We start from the raw sequence: 20914 nt of genomic DNA on the forward strand, positions 1-20914 counted from the left end.
TTTAACTCATTCACTGCCAGCCATTGGCAGTGAATGAGTTAAACCCATTGACTCATTCACTGCCATTGACGGCTATAGACGTCAATGGCAGTGAATGAGTTAATTTGAATGATTCATAGGTCAAAGTTAAGTCGCTTAACACGTAAAAAAAGTCTGAAGATTCAGAAGGTCAGTTTTTTAAGTCTTTAATAAAAAAAGCTCAAGACTTTTGCACAGTACTGTAACTTTGACCAAATAAGACATATAGTTAAAAGGTAACTAATTACGTGTCTCTTTTTTATTGTATTGTTTTGAAGTTACAATCAGCCACTAATTAAACATTAAACAATTAAATATTAGCAGGCTACTAAATTAGCCTGCTAATGTTTTTGTTAGCCTAGCTCATGCTAGTATCAAGTGCACACTGTATTTCAGTATTTCTTTAGCTAACAACCATGACAGTTAGCTAGCTTTTAGCAACTAAAAGCTAAAAGGTTTATTCTAAACAGTGTTAACTTTTTAGATAATAACTTTAGTACTGTCGAGCTAACTGCTAAAAAACATATCAAAAATAATAAGACAACAAGGCCGAGAACCTCTTACCCAAAATACTACAGTTACTGTTTGGAAAACCAAAAGAATAAATCAAATGATGCTACAAATCCACGCAGAGCTCAGGGGAACCGCAAAGTCAGGTTCGGTCAATGGCCCTTATGCCATTGTTCCAAAAACACTGATCATAGCAGCTTTAATATCATTCTTGCCCTCCTCGTGTCCTTCCCCTGTTTTACATAAGATTATGGTTTGTTGTATGCTTAATGAGTAACCAGAATGTTTAGGAAAGCATGAGGGACTATCTCCTAATGTGTGAAAGGTGATGAAAGCAGGGAGATCTGACACTGGAGCCACGCCAGTAGCAGCCTCAGCAGGAAACGATTTAGTCATGCTTTAAAGGCCTGAGGGCACTTTCAAGCAACAAACGGTGTTGTTGATACACTGTTTCAGCGCTGCTCTTAAAGGTTAAAACACGCTAATACATTTAATATGCCAGGCAGGGTTTGCTGTCGCTCCATAAAAGAGTTCACATTTACTTTCAACGTACAGACAACCCAGGACAATAAAGGGGTCGTATACGGTACCTGTTAGCTTTTTGAAAGTGCCCTAAACGGCCGTGCCGAAACACAAAAGTTTTACACGAGGTAACAAAAAAGAAGCTGCAGAGTGAGGATATTGTGACCTTTACATTACGAGGTAGTTACTGGGAAGCAGACGCTAATATACAGACTTACCCTGGGCCTCTGGATAATACTCTGGACCAGGAAGGAGACAGGGTTCCCTGCCCTCCGTATGGCCTCCACTGCCTCCTCATGACTAGCATCTCTTAGGTTTACTCCGTCCACCTGAAGGAAGCATAAAAAAAAAAAATTCTAGCCATTTATTTCAAACATTTGAGCACTTTAGTCCAAACGAATAAATTACATCGATTGTTCTGTGACACAAAAAGTCCCTTTACCTCTACAATTCGATCCCCAGTCTTCAGAGTCCCGTTCTGTCCAGCAGGACTGTCCTCCAGGATGTGCTTGATAAAAATGCCCCGCATCACCTCTCCAGAGCTCAGCCGGCTGCCCATCCCTCGGCCACCGACGATACTGATCCCCAGGGACTTGCCCGGCTCTCGGAAAAGCTCCACTCTGAGGAAGGTACCAATAAGGGATTGCAAGAGTTTTCACTTTAAACCTTGTGACATTTGATACGTGTACAAAATTGAATCAAAAGGTCAGGTACACATGTGTATGTGTCTGTGTTCACACACTTCCTCGGTTGGTTCCAGATGTTATAAGATGCACTTTCCTCTCCTTCTCCGTCTTCGCGCTCGGGGAGGTTGGGAATTTCTCTAAAAATAGAAAAGAGGCTCCGCTTATAAACATTTGTCTGTTCACCTTTAGGTTTGCCTGCAAATTGCATAACAAGTGTCACTGTGGCAGGGGGACGTACTTCAGCGCTGGAGCTGCCACTGGAGCTGCGTCAGTGAAGACGTCGTCTTTAGGCTGCTCCAGGCTGGCCTTGTACTCCTCCAGATACTCAGCTGGGACATACGTAATGCTGAACCCCCCCCCACCACACACATAAACATAAGCACACACACACATGAATGAGTGGATATTCACAAACTACACAACAACCTGGCCTCCATATTTATAAACCCTATTACTCACCGTTATTGGCAATTATGCCCCCATTCATTGCAAAAGCACAAAGTAATTTACCAAAAATAGAGGAGAACACGCAGTCAAGTGCAAACTGGAACCAAATCCTTACAGCTACCCCCCGCCGCCACCTTTTCATTAAACAAAACAGCTACTTTTAAACCTGCTCATTTACATTTAGAAGCCGTTGTCCCTGCATCAGATTTTACTTCACGAACGAGACTGCAGCAAAACTGACCTCAGTCTATTTGCAAAAAACTTCCCTGTGACGAGGTTGAGACGCTTTCGAAGTCCTGCATCACCTACTGTGTGACCGACGTGCAACAAATTTGATGGCTCTATTATTAACACAAACAAACTCCCTTTAGGAAATGAAACAAAAGAAAGCTGACAAACTGACGTTTCACAACAATTCAGAGTGAGGCTGATTCTCGGGGGTGCATTAGCACATCTGAGTGAAGCTAACAGATCTTCAGCAGATGGGTTGATTTTGATTTGTGTGTGTTTTTTTTTTTAAATACATGGCATGCAGACAGAGGAAAATGAATGAAATAATGAAACGGATGAGTCAGTTCATTAAGAACATCACAACAGGCGGTGAGAGACGTGGCAGAGCTTATAAAGGAATGATGAGTGGAGGGGAAAACAGGAAAAACAGTGCGTTATGGTGTCTTGAAACATGTTAGCCACAATGGAAGAAAGAAGAAGACGTACAGCAGGTTAGGTGCTAAAAAAAAGTGGTAGTCAATCAAGATTTATCCAGATCTGTTGTCACGGGAATAAAAATTTAAACATTTGTTAAAGCTGGTGCGCAGCTTCACAGTATTATTATTTAAATGCTACTCGGTGTATCTGACAGACATTAAAAACAGCATCTTTAGCAGCTATAGTCATATTTCGCTGTTGCTGTTGCTTTGGCACTCTGCTGTAAGTAACTGTCTGGATAAAACTCTAATAGACTGTAATGAAGGTCGGCAGCAGATGGAAAGAAAGACAGTTTGTTGTTGTTGTTGTTGTTGTTGTTGTTGCAGAAAGACCACCAGCATGGAAGTTAGTCATACTCACACATAAAATGGGCACAGATCGTCCTCGGGTGCACAAGCAGATCTAGAATGTGAAGAGTTGGCTTTTTTATGCACCGAAGCTAACAAACTGCCAAGTTTAGTTCAGCAAGCAGAACTTGTCAAATACAACATTCGATTTACCTGTAAGGAAAGTCCTTCACAGGGCAGGGTTTCAGGCCAACAGTGTAACTTTAGTAGTGCTCATTTCTTTAAAAAAAATAATCTGCCAGTAACTACTGAGCCTGCTGTATTCTGCATTTATAGGCTCATTTAAACGGACTCTACCACGCGGCTTACAGAGAAATAGCTGAGAGGAGCTAATAATCATTTCATGCACTCGGTAATGCCAGACATTACTAATTATGTGCATATGGGCTAAATGAAAACTAACCGCTTGAATTTAAAATGATACAGGCATAAGCTTCACATTTAAGTCAAATGAATTACTGCAAACCGCAATCTGTTATTTTTGGCCACAATAACGGTCTCATTGAAATCATAATGCATGCTATTGTTTCGCATAAACGTGTATATAGATTATAGCCTTTACCCCATATCTGGCCCAATGAGAGAGTGCCTCCTGAGCATGGCGCGGGCCTGGGCGTTGGTCAGGTTGGCAGTGGGCTCTCCGTTGATAGCCAGGATGAGATCGCCAACCCCGAGACGTCCATCCCGGCTAATGGATCCTCCGTGGATTATGCTGCGGATCAACATCCCCAAACCATCTTTCAAGGCGCTCACTGTCATCCCTTTGAAGAAGATGAGCAACTGTTTGATTTAAGTGATTTAAGTGACTTGAGTATTTCAGAAACTGTTGATCTGCTGGGATTTTCCCACACAACTAGCTTTAACAAGAGAAAATATCCAAAGAAAACGCCTTGTTGATGTCAGAGGTCAGAGGAGAATGGCCAGATGGCTTTGAGCTAAAGGCAACAGTAACTCAAACTACCACTCATCATAACCAAGACCAACAGCACATCGGACCTTGAGGCAGAAGACCACACCATTAGCTGCCACTCCTGTTAGCTAACAAAAGGAAACGGAGGCTACAGTTCACGCCAGCTCACCAAGGAGTCTCATTCGGACGGTAGGGTCACAGTTTAGTATAAAGAACACGAAAGCATGGATGCATGTTGCCTTGTATCGGCCTTTTTTGTGGTTTAATGGTGTGGGGATATTTTCTTAGCACACTCTGAGCCATTTTTACACTTTGTGTTTTTATACTGTGCCTACTCTTGGCTCTGTAAAACATCAGCGAGAGAAAATATCCCAACATTTAGTTACCTCAGGAACACAGTTAGACTATATTTTTGATTCTCTTCTACAAGAAAATCCATTCATTCTAGAAACTGTCAACATGTTGATAAATTTAATTTTCACATCTGTCTCAATGGAGTGTGACATAATATCTCTGGAGGCTCGTCTTCATCTGCACATACTGTCCATCATTCTTTTTATCCAGATGGGAGACACTCCGGCTAAAGCCTTCGACTACATTTTAAACTCCCTTTTGCAACAGCTTGATGTGTGAGAGTTCATTTACAAACTGTTTAAAAATACGATTAGTGTGCTCTATTTAAGAATGAATTCGGTCTAAGTAAGCTGCAAATTGAGAGCAAAATATGCCGAATATTCTCCACCCAATAAAAACCTTGAAAGAGCACAAACGAGCAAAATGAGACGATTTTCATTGAGGAATTGAAGATTTTAAACTGTAACTTCATAACACCTATTTGTTTTAGAAGTTCATACTTAATATTCTTGGAGCCAGTAGCAGCCCCTTGGGCAGGTTTTGAAATGCAAATAATGAGTATGGCGATGGGATTAGACTTTCTGAGTGGAAAACAGTCAAAAATTGCTTCTATCATTTTTCCGTAAAACTGGATTTAGAAAACAGGAGATAAAAGTAAAGGCCAAATGCACCTTTCAATCCTGAAACCTCATTAACACTTCTGTGGAAAATGAGAAGAAAACAAATAAAAAGAACAAATTAAAGATTGTAAAGAAATGAGCACAAACCCAGGCTGGAGTTGCCCTTGACGACTGTGATAGTCCTTTCAAAATTGCTCCCTGAGGTCAACGTTGCTTTGTCTCCGTCTTCTGCAGATTCTTTCGCACAAGCCTCCTCGTCCTTTAAGGTGATAATTCAGCACACTTAGTCATGACAGTAAATAAATATATAAGGCCGGATTCCAAAACAAAGCAGGGTCTCTGGAGAAAAAGGCAGCGATTTGACTGTGAAAATCATTTTAAACAAATCAGCTTAGAACCTTTTTTATCTCGCGTTTGAAGGCAGCCTCTGAGTGGAGAGACTTTAAAAAAGAAATGATGGAGGATTATTTCCTCGCTGTTATAACGCACCTTGTCACATGTGCACAGCATAGAATATCCATTCTAATCTTATCTCCTGATCTTATCGCGAGCGAAAATTTAGACTTGTTAAATTCTTACCTTCATCAAAACTCTTATGTCTACAATCTCTCCGAAAGAGATAGCAGGCTCCTTCTGATAGTTAAGGCTCTCCACAGGTTCCTCCAGCACATTCGATCTGCTCCCAATTTCAGCAAACGGGCTGTATGAATTTGTGCCGTCCTCTGGGTCTTCTTTGCTCGGGAGCTGTCCCAGGTACTGGTCGGAGCTGCTCAGAATAGCATTAAAAGCCGGGATGTGGCTGGTCAGACTCGGAGGAACGTAAGAGGCCGACTCCTCCGGAGAGAAGACTTGACTGTTGTCTGCAAAGCAGGGATGCTCCTCCAGCAAGTTCAGTCGGGCTGTAAGCTGGAGTAAAACAAAGTAGAGCAGATTGAGTGAACATTCCCACTCTGTTAGTTAGACAACTGCCCAACAGGGACAATTCATCTCCCTCCATCGCTGCCGTGCCCTCCTTGTAATGAGCCACAGAAAAGCCATCGGAGGCCAGTAGAAAGTGGCATAAATTACTGAAGATCTTGAGAGCCGAGTGCATTATGCAGTTTTATTATAACAGCGTTTAAGACTTTATTAGAACCAGGCTGAATAGTAATGGTTCTCAGCAAAAAATCCTTCTGGGAGTCTGAACAGAAGTTTAAAAAAATGCAAATGTGCAAATATATAAAACATGAGAGTCTCAGTATATAGATATGTACTTAAAACAGGAAATATGAAGTGTAATTTGAAATAAGACAGCACTGAACTGGGCTTTGACAAATGGAGGAAAGTGAGATGGTTTTACTAAAGGCAGCTTCCAAAGTTAGGGAGTAAACTGTTGTTATTATTAGGGGTCATTTATTACACCAGTTGTTTCAAAGCTTGAGGTCAGAACCCCCTCATGGATGTACAAAATATTAAATAAGTCATTTTTTGGCATGCAAAGCAGTACTACAAACTAATAGTTCAGTAAGAATCACTATATACACACCTCAGTCAGAATAGACAGGACCAAACTGTTTCAAATTTATAAATATACTGCTCAAAAAATGCACAGGAACACTTTGAAAACACATGAGATCTATGTGGGGAAACCTGCTGGATAGCTACACTGATTTGGACTGGATAATGTGTTAGGGATGAAAGGATTCCACCTCGTTTGATGGAAATGAAAATGATCAACTACAGAGGGAAGAAATCAAAGAGACTCTGAAAATCAACGTCAAATAATGATGCGGCAGGCGAGTCCATTTGGCTGAAATTTCATTGCACTCCAACTCCAAATGGTACTCAGACGTTTGTATGATCCTCATGTGCTTGTATGGCTCCAAATGAGACGATGGATGGTTCCAGGTCTGGACCAGGGCATCACTGAGCTCCTGGACAAGCTCCTGAGATGCAACCTGCAACCATTATGTTTCTGCTGGATGGGCAGAAACATAATGTCCCAGAGGTGTTCTTTTGATTTAGGTCGGGCAAGCATGGGGAGCAATCAATGGTATCAATTCTCTCCTAGAGAAACTACCTGTCTCCTGAAATCTACTCCATGCTCTGTGCTGGGAGACAGTGGCACATATTGATGTGCCACCCTGGATGAGTTGAACTACCTGTGCAACCTCTGTAGGGTCCAGGTATTGCCTCATGCTAGCTCTTGTGACACTGACCCTAATTAAATGCAAAAGCATTCCTGTTGTGGAGGTTGTCTCATTGTTGCCCCTCTAGTTCACCTGATGTCGTTAACAGTGTTGGTCAAGTTACTTGAAAAAAGTAATTACTGATCACTTCCCCAAAAAAGTAATCCCATTACTTTACTGATTACTTATTTTCAAAAGTAATTAATTACTTAGTTACTTTTTAAAAACACGATTTACAACCTGAAGAGGTGATAAAGCGATAGATCTTTCAGCCCAATTCTACTTTTTCTACATAATCCATCATACAAAATGTAATCAAATGGAAAAGTCTATTTTTTTAACTTGTTTTATTAGTTTTAATCTTTTAACTTTATGCATCAAGCAAAAATTTAATTATATGCAACATTCTCTGACTTGAATAAATTAGTTTAACATTTAAAGCTATTTTCTGCACATTCCAGCACATAAAATAAAATATTTTTTGTGTTTACACTCAGTCTTTCAAATAGATGCAAGTAAAACACAGCAGAAAATAAATAAAGTCAAAGACTCAGCGGTCCTGTTGCTCTATTTTCACCCGTAAAGCAGGACTGCGGTAGGCGGAGGTTTATCCTGGTGCAGGTGTGCCGCGGTCAGTGGAAGAATCCGCGAGTTTCTCTGTGAGTTTCCCATTACGTCGTTGCGCACTCAGTGCTTGCTTGGAAGTTTAGGGGTTTTTTTCGCTGTAAAAAGAAGTTCTCTTCCCACACACGATGGACGCTAATGTTTTTGTCACTTTTTATGGAATCAAACTCAAAGTAAGGTCAGTACTTCCACGCTTTAAACGCTGCACGCTCATACTCTCTCCCACAATCGATATGTGATCCATTGTTGATCTGTACACAGCTGTTGTCACTAACGGCGCACTCGCTTACGTCACTGTCGTGAGACATTCTCGCAAAAAATCACGGTTTTAGTAACGCAGTAACGCAGCGTTCCTACGGGAAAGTAACTGTAATCTAATTATAGTAATAGTAATCCCTTACTTTACTCGTTACTTGAAAAAAGTAATCAGATTACAGTAACGCGTTACTTGTAACCAACACGTGCCAAAGAGATAAGATATATGCTGAAGAACATGAATGCAGAATGTCCCAATTTTCTAATTAAAGTTACAAATCATTCCCCATCCAAACGAACAAGCTGATAGTCAGGTAAACAGAGAACTCACTAACTTAAAGGCAGAGACATTCTTGAGGCGAGTTACAATGCGGTGAACTTTACATTGTTGTTCAGGAAACAGGCACGGAGTGAAAGGTTAAAAAAAACATCCAGCCTCACAGTCCGGAAAAGCTCGTGCATTTCTTACGGTCACTGATGTAAATTTATCAAGAGACTTGTTGCTTCCCTCTGGAGCACATGATCACGCTGAGGCTGAGCTGTCGGGCTTGGTACAAACAGCTGAAATGTATTTTGTGAAATCCCCCAGTACTATAAATTGCCACGAGTCGTCCTGCCCCACGTTCGTCCCTCTGGGCCGCCCTATTATACGATAAATTACGCAGCGAGGCCCTACAAATAAGGTCGGCTGTGGCCTTTGGGAAAACTGGAAACACACAGATACCCTTAGGAAAATAGTTTGTCTGCTCCTTACTCTTTTTTTGCGGGGTTATTTTCCTTATAATTTAATATCCATTTGGAGAGTTTCAGTTCTTGGGGCTGTGGATATAACACCGAGTTCAGTAATGTAGTTACTGCCCTAACAAAGAACAGAAAACATGTCTCATGACATTTTGGCCCTCCATAGCAAAAAACCCCAAAGAATAATGACTACATGCTGTAAAGCTCATTGTGACAAAGGGCACGAGATGGTGCGGTAACATTTAATGAAATGAGGAAAACAATATCAAGCTGTGCTTCTCATTTCAGTTACATTTTATAAATAAAGGTCCTTACCTTAGGTGTGGATGAGTGTAGGTAATCCAGGTCTGTGCTACAGGTGCTACCATGGAGAGCGATCATGGAAGCTTGGAAAGTGTCGTCCTCGATCCCGGAGTAAGAATGACCTAACATCTTTTCATCAGGCAGGTCTGCATCACTGGCATCAATCTGCCGTAATGGATCAAAATACAAATAGCTGGGACACTTAGGAAGAATCACTAATCATGCTATTGTAGGAATGTAATGCAAGTCAATCAGAATTGATGTAGCTACAGCTAATGAAGCCTTAACAATAAAACCCTCAATCGACTGCGTGTATTTATTAGAATACCATTCATATAGGCTAACTGTTGCATGATTACAAGCATGGTACGCTTCAAAATTATGAGAAGGAAGCAAAAGTATAAGTTGTGTTTCCCTTTTCATGAGCTGTGATTGATTGATTGATTTTTTTCAGTTTTCCCAGAAGCTAACTAACCAATGCAGGCTCTGCTCGGTAAAGGATGCCCTCAGTCAGTCCTTCTTCCTCTCCTTCTTCAACCAAAATACTGTTGAAGTCAAATGATTGGATGGTGGGTGATGAAGTTATTTCCTGCTCACCATATGGGTGTGGAGAGTGGGAATATCCACATATTCCCTAAGAAAGTGGAGAAATTCTTTCAGTGTCCCCGGCTTTATGGAATTACACTACATTAACCAAAACCTAGAGCAAATAAATTAACATGGAATGAAGATGGAAAGCGATGTTACATTTTTGAGGATGCTGTTATTTAACTATAGAGTTCAATCATCTCGACGTTCTGAATTTCATGTTTTTTACATGCATTCTATGGAAAGCAAAAGAACTTTTGCAATTTACTGTGAGTAGCGTGCACCCTAGAAATGTATGAAAACCAAGATGGCATATTGCAGGATTACACTAGTAAGACTCAATTTTGAGAGGCAACACAACAAAATACTTCTCAGAAGTCCATTCCACGTCCTGCAGCAGAGCAGGATAACTCCACAGAGGCTTCCAGCAGCTCTGTAATCCAGCTAACCCTGGCAGCCCAGAGGTCTCGCTGAGTAATCCAACGGCAGATTCAATACAAGAGAACTGCGGCTCTACAGCTGAAAGAATTCAAGCTGTTTTTGCAGGGAGAGAAACATCCTGTACAAGGAGCACAGCTGCCTGGAGCAATGAATATGCCGTTGGACGGACCTAATATCTTGACAGGTGCCCTTGTATGTTTAAATGTACAAGAGGGGATGTGCTACTGGAGAATTCGATAACATAATAATATAAAACAAAGGGTCCAGGGCATTTTAGGCTGGTCACCTCCCCTGAAAGAACAGTGGGTGGAATGCTAAACCATGCAGCCTACCTCCACACTGTTTCCTGCATGAAAAATTCAAGCCCTTGTAAGCTGAGCTGTCATGACTGGAGACTAACTTGTGTGATATATGGACTGCTGGATTTAAAACCCTGCATACGTAGAGGGACAGATCCCTGACAAATACTGCAGAAAATTCACACAAGCACAGAGTAAATCTCAGTAACTCTGACAGGTACACGTACACTTAATACTACAATCACGCAAACCACGTTTGAACTTTGATTTTCAAAGTGATTTAAAGTAGAGGGGGGAAAACCAAATGCTTTCTAATAACAGTTCTTACAGGCAGTGGTTTGGCGACTCCGATCTGGACCTTGCCGAGCTTGGCCCCCTTAAGGGCCTGGACGGCATCCTCCAGGCTAGCGTTCTCCAGGTTGCTGTTGTTAACGTACATGAGTCGGTCTCCTGGCAACAGCCTGCCATCCTTCTCTGCGACACCATTGGGAACCAGAGAGCGAATCACAATCACCGTTTTGGCCGGGTCCAGTGGGTCCTGTGGTGATGTTAAGCCAGCACAAGTCAATGAGTAAATTATCACAGCCTCATATGGAGATCACACCGAATTCAGGTCATTTTCTTAACCACTCCCACACACACACGTGGGGTATTCATATCTTGTGGGGACATCTAATTGACATAATGCTTTCTCTAGCCCCTTACCCCAACCCTAACCATGAAAAATGAATGCCTAACCCTTAGCCTAAACTAACCATATTGTCACTGAAACCACATTTTGAGTCTCAAAAATGCCTTCAAACTTGAGGCGACCATAATCCTGGTCCCCACAAATAAACTTCCAATTTTTGGCCTCCACAAAGATATGAATACACACTCAGACACACACACACCACCGAGCTTTTTCCATCTAATAAAAGTAGCCCATATTGTGAATATGGCCACGTTTAAATATCCTATAATACAGAAATACGCACAATGTAGACACGTTTAAAAAACTAAAGAAAAGTATAACTCATCATCTAAACATGTTAAAAAAGGATCTGTTACCTGAATATTGATATTTGTTACATTTCCATTAAACCCTAGAACATAATCCCACCTGGTAATCCAAAATGCTGAATCCCAATCCCCCTTCTCCTTTTTCGAGCTCGATATTCTGGATCTCCAACTCCCACATAGCCAAAGGGGATCCTATCGCCTCCTCGCTCACGTTGCCCTGTGTCGCCGCTATTGTATTCACCTCTGAGTGTTCAGCAACCACTACACCGCTGAGGTCTATTTGATTCTGCACAGAAAGGAAAAACCCAAAATCACTATGTAACCCCATGCCTTCGTCGCTTTGACTCTCAACCCATAGGCTGCTCCCCTCTAGTTCTGTTTCTGGCTCAGGTTTCTGGCAGCAGATGAAAGGGAAATATCTTTGGGATGCTCGGGCCTTAGTACATTATCACAGATAAGGCGAGAGAGATGAAAACCCCCTTACCCAAAGGAAAGCTGCTTTTGATGTCTCATATCTCTAGCAAATGTTGCTGGCTACTGCTGAGGTATTGCTAGAATTGGTCTTAATAAACGCTCAGCCTTCCCTGCTTATCACTAAGTCTTAATCCATCATGGCTGGCAGTGTGGAAACCCGATAGAGCAATTGACAGCAAGCTAATAATGGTTGATGGGTTAGAACAGAGAAGGAAGACTTAAAGAGCATCATTCTCAAATTGCTTTATATGCACAGGCAGGAAAACATATTCTATGATGTGGTAATGCTTTCAAAAAGAGGCCTGCATATGCATCGTCTGCAACAGTACTTTCTTAGTAATATACACCGGACAACTGATTATCTGAGTGTTAACACAGATATCTAACCAGCCAATCACATGGCAGAAACTCAATGCATTTAGGTATGTGGACATGGTCAACAGGATGTGCTGAAGTTCAAACAGAGCATCAGAACCTTGTTGAATCTGTGCCATGAAGAAATAAAGCAGCTCTGCAGGCAAAAGGAGGTCCAACCCAGTACTAGCTAGGTGTACCTAATAAAGTGTCCTGTAAGTGCAGACTGCAAGTTTGCACCCTTTTACTTGGATGTTTTTCGTGTTCAAAACAAGCAAGTATTAAACGGACTGCAGCATCATGAGTGCAAGTACCTTCAATTTCGATGTTGTGGACAAAGCCTCTGATTCTCTCTGCTCAGCATCCACCTCAGGCTGAAGGTCGGGGGCCGGCCTGCAGCATGTCACGTACACGTGGAGCGGAAGCTCCTTCAAGATTCTCACTACTTCTTTGTGGCTCTCACCAATCAAGGAAATGCCATTGACCTAAGAAAGGAAAGGTTAAAACTTAAAACTATTTATAATATGAATTTAAAATCAGTACCAAGTGGTTACAGTACATGTCACGTGGGATAAAGTGCCTCTCAGCAGCTGAGCCTTAGCTAAACGGATCTCTGCTGCAGATCTTTGTGGACATTTCCTTACTATTCCTCCTAAAAAAAAAAAAAGGCAAAATGCCAAAGAATAATTTTAGTAATCCCAAGAAGCACTTCTTATATTTATTTATTTACTTATTTATTTTATTTATGTGTGGGAAGTGGAAAAAGTTGTAAACTCAGTACTGACACCTTTTCAACCTACGTTTGCAGTTCTCAAACTTATTTTGGCACCTCAACCCTCCTCAAAAAGAGAGAAGGGATCATTAACCATGCGAAAGAATCCAGTTCATTTTAAAAAAGCTTAACACAGCTGCAGTAGCAAATCCCTGTTTATTTTCTCCAGCTAAATCAGATTCATTTAACATTGATTCACCCCATATTTTCCCAGTAGCCTACTACGCTGCACAGTTTGCAAACCACTGACTTAAGTTATTGTGGCAACAGTTGCCCAGCAGAAAGGGAGCAACATAGCAACATTAGCATTAATCTGCAGGTTGGCGCCACTCTTGCAGAAAACAGGAGGTTTTTAGACCTTTGTACTGAAACGGCCTCCTGCCAGAGATGGAAATGAGAGTGGTGAGAATAAAGCGGAACAGCTAAAAAGCAAGCCATGAATACAAAACAAAGACCCAAAAGTAGCAAAAACAAATGTAAAAAAAGGAATTTATTTACCATAACTCCAAATAACTCATTTGGAAACATACTTAAACAGCTGATACACCACTGATTAATCCAGCTTTCAGCTCTATGTGGAGTGATTTTTATTACTTTCTTTGGGGGAACTATATTTGGGGAAATATATGGAGCGTAACCTCCTCAGACTTCACCCTCTTCCCCAAGAATCCTTGAAGTAGGTGAAGTTGTATCAGAAGCTTATCCTCTGTTGGTGAATTTTTAGGTAGGAATCATTCCTAATAAGTGAAGCCCATACATGCCTTATTGGCATATACAGCAGTTGTCAGGCACTGTGTTATAACTACAAAGGAAACACCACAAAGACCATTATAATCAATGTAAGTACTTCCAGAGTTGCTGTATGACAATATGTACTGCACTAAAACTGAGCTCCATGAACCAACCAACCAACCAACCTTCTGTAAATACTAATAACAAATGTAATTTTCGAGTATTATACCTCAAGAAGCTCATCTCCACTGAACAGCTTGCCACAGCGACCGACCGGTCCCTCAGGAAGGACAGATCGGATGTAATGATGTCCGCTGTTGGCTTCTAGACTGATGCCCAGACCGCTGTTCTCGGTAAACTTCTCCACCTGAGCCACCTGCCAGGGTAACAGTAAATCACATCTCTTTATGTGAAGTCTGTCAATGATTCAGACCCTTTTTTTTGATGACCCAGGTCACTGTTATTTTTTACAATATCTGCTATGAAGCTAAACAGTAAACTTACCACAACTTCATTACTTGGGCCCAGAATTTCCTGCCACTTCTTCATTAACTCCTCCTCTTCAAAAGGTGTTAAGCTCGGTTCTTCAAAAACACAATATGTTATGCAATAACACACAAAAATGAAGACGGTGTTGTCATAAGCCATTCACAGGTGGCACTGCACCATAAACTTCCAAGTATAAGCAAAGTACTTGAAAATGTGTCGTGGAAGATCAAATAAACCCTTATCTGCTACCATTTAAATGTCTGAACCTAGCAACAGCAGCCGTCTCAGCATGTCCTCACATTGTGTGCTGCTAGTCGGTGCGGTCCTGTCAATAGAAGCCCTTATCTGTCAGATTTGGGCCCAATATCTCTGCTAAAGCACACGGAAAAAGCATCTCAGCCTCCTACCATGTTTGTCTTCTGTTAGCTGATCCGTGGCAGGGCTGACATCAGATCCTTCACTCTTTGTGTGGAGCTGCTTTTCATCTGTGGAGACGGTAAACACACAACGGACAGTGAGACGCACAAAGGAGCCATCGACCTTCCACCAGCAGCACACGCACAGCACAAAAAACCCTCAACACTGACACAGAATCTGTTAGTGCCTAATCACTCTTGCTTTGAAGGACCTTCTCTCTTTTCCCTTTATATCAAAAACACATAAAGCGCCTTTGCTAATGTTTGCTAATCCATAAAAATACCAGGACTTTTAATACACGTTTAATGAGCCTGGGACTCATTTTTGTCTTTGGGGTTCCGCAAGGCACAGAACTGGTCACCCATGAAATGAATACTTGCCATGAAGTGAATTTTATATTAAAGTCTTTTAAGTGCCAGCATACAAATACGACTCAGCAGATTGTTATGGAAGGATGTGACAACAGTTTAAGTTAATGGTTCGATTTCTTTCTGTTGTTTCATTCATTTAATGATTGAGCAAAAAGCACACTGTGCACATACACACACACACTCCTGTTTCTCCTATACTCAGAGTTTTCAAAGCAGCCAAAAACTACTCTACCCTTCTTCCCTTTAGTCTCTCTCATAGCTGTTGGTTTTCTGGTTCTCTTCATGTTTCAACTTCCTAGTGCTAAAAATAATCACTTTCAGTCTCCATCTATTACTGCCGACACTAAACAATTTGTGCAAGTTGCTTGTCTTTCTTCTGCAACAGCCCAGAGGTCCTGGCATTAAATAAGTTTCTTCTTATTTAATGCCAATATTACATAAATGCAAAGGTATTAGAAAAACACCCAAGAACGAAGATAAATGCAGGTTTCTCCTTGGTTGGGATGTTATGCATTGTGCACTATTTTACTATTCTGAAAGTTGATCTACTTCAACTCTCAACCAACATGATGCTAAGTTTTGGATTCCGTACAAAGACGGCTGTTAAATTTCTAGCCAGTCTGACTGCTACGAAGGGTAGTGCTTAAAAAGCACTTAACTATATTGCCATATCTGAGAAACTAGTTTTTGTCCTCTTGGCATTTGTCAGCAGCGTTAATTAGCATATTTCAACCTCTAATTAGGAGCGACGGGGCTGTAACGTGGGAGTAATTCTGCTGCTATTATGAGGAGGAACCTTTTAACCTGCAATAAGCAATTATTTTTCAATATTAGGAATTGGTGTAAAATGGTTACTCACAATATGAAAAAGTCGATTTCTCTGCAACTGAATGATCCTGTGTTCAGGCTTCAGCTTCCTCACTCTATGCATATGATGTTGTTTTAGGCCATAACTCCAGCCAACAACATTTGTGTGTGGCAGGAGTAAGTTCTGTTTGCATCTGTTTACAACACCATAAAAGTGTCTGAAATTTCCTTTTGGAGTCACATGGAAATGACTCCTCACTGCATCATGAAACTCCTGTCTGAGCCAAATTTACACATCAAATGACACCTTTTTTGACAGGATGATGAGAAGCAAGCATTTCTATCCTCATTAAATTTCTCTCACTTAATCCATCCTACCTTCGGCAGCCTCCTCAGCTTTCTTTCTCTCCAGCTCCAGCTCCTTCATGACGGTGGTGGTTGTGGGGATGGTGGTGGAAGGGGGGAGGACGGTGACAACGGGGGCTGTGACAGGGGGGATCTCATCGGGCCTGAAGCCCCGCCGGATCAGCTTAAGGTGGACCGTCTGGCCCGTGTGTCTCAGCACTTCAACTGCCTGTTGATTGGTGTATTCCTGGATGTTCACGCCGTCGACCTGCAGAGGGCGATCTCTCGTGAGCCGGTGGATTAAAGGAGAGGCAGAACGGCTTGCTTGCACAATATGAGTGTGCTGAAGCGCCATCTATGTTCTTGCTGGAAAGAGATGAACTGCAATGGCATTAACTAAAGACTGATTTCTGCACCTGAGTGTCGTCTAATCCACGACTTCATTCATTTAAGTCATTCAGGGCAGGTGAACACCCAAAGCATGTCCATCCTCACACACCAGCACACAACTAAGTCAGAACTTCTTCAAGAAAACATGTAAAAACATCCACTCATGGCTTGACTGTTAATGACCTACAGTAATGAAATTACAGACTTAACTGCTCAGTGTCCTGTTTCAAAACTCTTTTATATTCAGAGTCGCAAGAAGAACAAATAAAAAGCATAATTGGGAATTATTCAAATTCATGCATCTCATAATTTCCCTCCATTGCCTAAATGTGTAAATTTGATCACAATCAATGATAATATGAAACATTTGCTGCATGTTTGATCTCGTTCTGCTGAAAACAGAAGCCAGCCGTAACCAAAAGAGCATAATTAGTGTACTTACTGCTATAATCTGGTCTCCAATGTGAATACGGCCATCTTGGTCTACAGTGCTGTCTTTTGTTATGCTCTTAACAAAGATACCAGAGGGCTCTGAGGAATCAGAACAGTTGAGACACATAAATGGGTGAAGACATTAAATGTGTTTCAATTTGTGTTTCAATAAACGGAGGGCACTTTTCCCTGAATATAATCAGAAATTTCAAACTATTTACAGAACGATCAGGTGTTCTGCATTCAATAAGATGCCACACAAATTATTTGTACCACTCCACTATAAAGGAGAACGTCACAGCCTGATACCTGCAGGCCTGACAGCAGCAGGCGTATCACTGCTCCTGTTTCTACCTGGTTTCTACTCTGGTTTTACGTGGCCTATCAACACAATTTAAAAACTGGCATATATAATAGAAATATAAAATCTCCATATTATTTTTTAAAAAATCAGTTTTTCACCTGAATTCTTATCTCCAACATAACCAGCAATAGTGATCCCGAGTCCTTGGGTGTTCTTAGTAAGGCTCACATCAAATGCCTCAGCATCCTCTTCCTCGTAGCCCTGCGTGTAGACGCAGAGAAATGAGTCAGCATCACAGCAGAAACCAAATGAAAGCGATGTTTTACTTTAGAACAGAAGAAAGGAAAATTGCGGCACATCAAAATACATTGTTTAACTTTGATTAATGAGCGCTCAGTACCTGTCAGCCAAAAATAAGACTGTGTGTGATCACAGGGATATGATGTTTGTCATTCACATTGTAAGTCACTAATAATTCAATCAAGTCAAAATAGAAGCGAGTGCTGAAAATGGCCATGAAATTGCTGTTTGTAGGAGGCTCTGAGCTTTTTTTTTTCCTTCTTTTTCTGGGAACGTAAAGCAAAGTGTGAGTCACAGGTGATGCAACCTGCAATTTTCTTTAATTGCATTTGTACTGGCTTGTCAAGCAGGAAGAAAAGATAAAACTGGATATGAAGGACCTGAAGTTTATGTGTGAAGTTTTTTATATATATAACTGTGTATGGTGTGCCTTGCATGGCAGGCAATTACCATCAGGATGACGGGTTCTCGAGAAAACGCTTTATTGCGAGGATAGTGCGAGTCATAAAATCAATTTGAATGAGACACGCGTCTCTGTGATGTAAAAAAAATTTAAAAAGAGGTATTTGGGTTTACAGAGGAACAGATGCCCTTACCTGCTGTTCGCTGACAGTGGGGAGCACCACAGGCATGACAGAAGCAGAGGGAGTCTCTTCCAAAGGACCTCTGGTAACAACCAGCTTCACCCTGTTCCCGCACTGCCTCAGGACCTGGGCCACCTGGTCGCTGCCCATGCCGAGCAGGTCGGTGTCTCCGATTCTCAGGATGTGGTCCCCGCTGCGCAGGCGGCCATCCTGTGGCAAGAAATGATTTCTATATTAACTCTGCGCTCATTATGGCATTGTCACTCCTAAGTGACAGGTAATTCTGTGCTTTCCTGCAATTAGCACATTCTCATTACACATAACTGACAGGAGTCATCTGTCTAGAAAACTGAAAGTGTCATTGGCAGTGAGCGATGAAAAAAGACATGTCCTAAAGAAGTGACAGACACAGCTAAAGAGTCACCTGATCAGCGATGCCTCCAGGAAGTATAGTTTTGACTATAACCCCGGTGGTTTTTCCTCCAACAATACCAAAGCCAAGACCGGTGCCATCGTTGACAAGCTCAATCGTCTCCACATGTTGCCACTGAGACAGTAACAGAAGTGAAACACAATGTTACCCAGTGTCTTATTAGGAAAAATGTACATCACTTAACGGGTATGTTTGTTTTCTGTGTCGTGGTGCTGGATGGGGATTGCAGAGCAAAGAGCAAAGTGCATGTAGTTTCTTAAGTCCCCACATGGAAACTGTGTCAGATCACAACACGCTCCTTGCAGAGGCCCCACTGGTGTGTCAGTGTACTCATTACCGCGCTGGAGTTGGCTGATAATGTGCTGGCAGCAGAGGGCGTGCGGGACACTGCAGGACTGGCCAGCTGAGGTATTGGCCCTCTGGCCACTGTGAGCTGCACCCTGTCTGAAGCACTCTGCAGGATGCCTATAGCCTGCTGGTGGGTCACTGTCTTGTCCAGAGGCTGGCCATTAATGGCCAATATCTGGTCGGCTTCTTTGAGTTTCCCATCGCTGTAACGGGGAAGAAGCATGCAGCAGAGGCAAGGACACAGAATGAGAACCCTTATAGTCACCAGATACCACATTATAGCTTTAATCTTTGTACCTGTAACTTTGAATTTGTCTTTGGGTGAATACATTTAAGGGTGTTTATATCTGAAACATGAAAAATGCAGCTTCCACTCTTTTAGGATTGGTGTGACGCAACATGTGTTGCAACAGCTCACAACAGCTTTACTCTGGTATTTCCTGGCAAGTATAAAAGTATCTCTAATCTCCCAAGACAATCTGTAAACGCACCCACCTGACTGTCTGAAACAAAGTCCTAGAAATTTCAAATTAGAAATCAACAATTAACCAGATGCTGAAAGAATGTCTGGAAGACTGCATAGCAGCATGTTTTTCCTGCATACCAGTGAGCGACACTTCCTGGTTGAATTTCCTGGATGAAGATGCCGAGCTCTCCGCGGTTCTCGCTCTTTAGGCCCACCACGCTGAAGCCAAGACCTCCGGACACTGGCTTCTGCAGATCCACATGCGTCACATAACGTCCCTGCGTAATACACACACAAACCTTTTTATATATATATATATATATATATATATATATACATTGGCCTTGTGCTGATTCACTAAAGCATCAAAGCTACAGGCAGCCTTTAGAAGTCTATTTGAAGTGCCTCAAGAGAGAGGAGCACTGTGTGGAGTTTTCTTCTTTTTTTGACTCTCTTTGAATGTTTGGTTTGAGTTATAGGACTTATTAAAAAACAATCTTGCCTATTTTTGTGTAAAAAATCAGTAAAATGTTAAAAGATTGACAAAAAAAGTCTACTGGGGTTTCAAAATAGACTTGCCACAATAGCATTATTTTAGCTTATGCGCATCCCTTTTCTTCTGCATATCCAGTTCTATTCTATTCATAAGCCTATCCCAGCTGTCGTAGGGCGAAACACAAGGTACACCCTGGGCAGTCACACAGAGAGACACTTTGGACCGTGGGAGAGAGCCTGAGTACCCACACAGACACGGGGACCACATGCAGATTCCACACGCTTTGTCAATATATGCCATCTAGCTTAAACCGACAATAAATTAACAAAATGTTAGCACGCATTACAATAACTGCCTCCCTTCTAGCTGTTTGTACCTGCGCCATGGAGTGGATAATATGTTCAAATTCTTCGGATGACGTCTTGCCATTGGCGTGCGTGGGAGCTGGGGTGTCTGAGCAGGAAACATGGCTGCCATTGGGCTTGGCTGCTGTGAGATCACTCCCTCGTGATAAAGGGAGACTCCCCTGAAATGATAAAACAGAAATGTGAAAACTACAGATACCTCCCTGACACTTCTATGTTTACTCCTGGATTTTGGATCTTCCTTCTACATTCCTTTAAAGTGAACATGAAACACTACATATATAAAAGTTTACCCATCTTTCGCCTGATTGGCTGGCATACAGTGCTGTAGTATATAAACAAAACATAAAGAAAAGCATAATAGGTCCACATTCAAACACATGAATGCTATTGAATCAAATCCAAAACTGCTGGGCTTTCAGTTTGAATGGGGCATAACAGCTCAGAAAATCTCCAAAGCGATCCTGTACACAGCAGCAGTTGCTGGCTTTA

At 41.7% G+C, this 20914-nt stretch overlaps 1 protein-coding gene across 6 annotated transcripts in view; it reads right to left on the reverse strand.

The window, feature by feature from the left end:
- The window catches only part of mpdz (multiple PDZ domain crumbs cell polarity complex component), a 48276-nt gene that overhangs the window by 17725 nt on the left and 9637 nt on the right, over positions 1–20914 (reverse strand). For 4 of the 6 annotated variants that reach the window (XM_013913334.1, XM_005743032.1, XM_013913335.1 and 1 more), the window contains exons 4-27: positions 20434–20583; positions 19700–19839; positions 19085–19298; positions 18739–18861; positions 18327–18524; positions 17589–17691; positions 17137–17225; positions 16338–16572; positions 14772–14849; positions 14380–14459; positions 14105–14251; positions 12686–12856; positions 11644–11829; positions 10870–11079; positions 9689–9847; positions 9226–9378; positions 5702–6028; positions 5270–5381; positions 3801–3999; positions 3252–3293; positions 1975–2082; positions 1793–1873; positions 1493–1670; positions 1269–1379 (exon numbers count right to left, since the gene is read on the reverse strand). In XM_013913334.1, the coding sequence (XP_013768788.1) occupies positions 1269–1379; positions 1493–1670; positions 1793–1873; positions 1975–2082; positions 3252–3293; positions 3801–3999; positions 5270–5381; positions 5702–6028; positions 9226–9378; positions 9689–9847; positions 10870–11079; positions 11644–11829; positions 12686–12856; positions 14105–14251; positions 14380–14459; positions 14772–14849; positions 16338–16572; positions 17137–17225; positions 17589–17691; positions 18327–18524; positions 18739–18861; positions 19085–19298; positions 19700–19839; positions 20434–20583 (3594 nt within the window). The remainder of the gene's footprint in view (positions 1–1268; positions 1380–1492; positions 1671–1792; positions 1874–1974; positions 2083–3251; positions 3294–3800; positions 4000–5269; positions 5382–5701; positions 6029–9225; positions 9379–9688; positions 9848–10869; positions 11080–11643; positions 11830–12685; positions 12857–14104; positions 14252–14379; positions 14460–14771; positions 14850–16337; positions 16573–17136; positions 17226–17588; positions 17692–18326; positions 18525–18738; positions 18862–19084; positions 19299–19699; positions 19840–20433; positions 20584–20914) is intronic. The other 2 variants (XM_013913336.1, XM_013913338.1) reach the window with 2 other exon arrangements.

Source organism: Pundamilia nyererei, unplaced genomic scaffold (assembly GCF_000239375.1).
Source record: "Pundamilia nyererei isolate P.nyererei 1_Seehausen unplaced genomic scaffold, PunNye1.0 scaffold00126, whole genome shotgun sequence".
Taxonomy (NCBI): Eukaryota; Metazoa; Chordata; class Actinopteri; order Cichliformes; family Cichlidae; genus Pundamilia; species Pundamilia nyererei.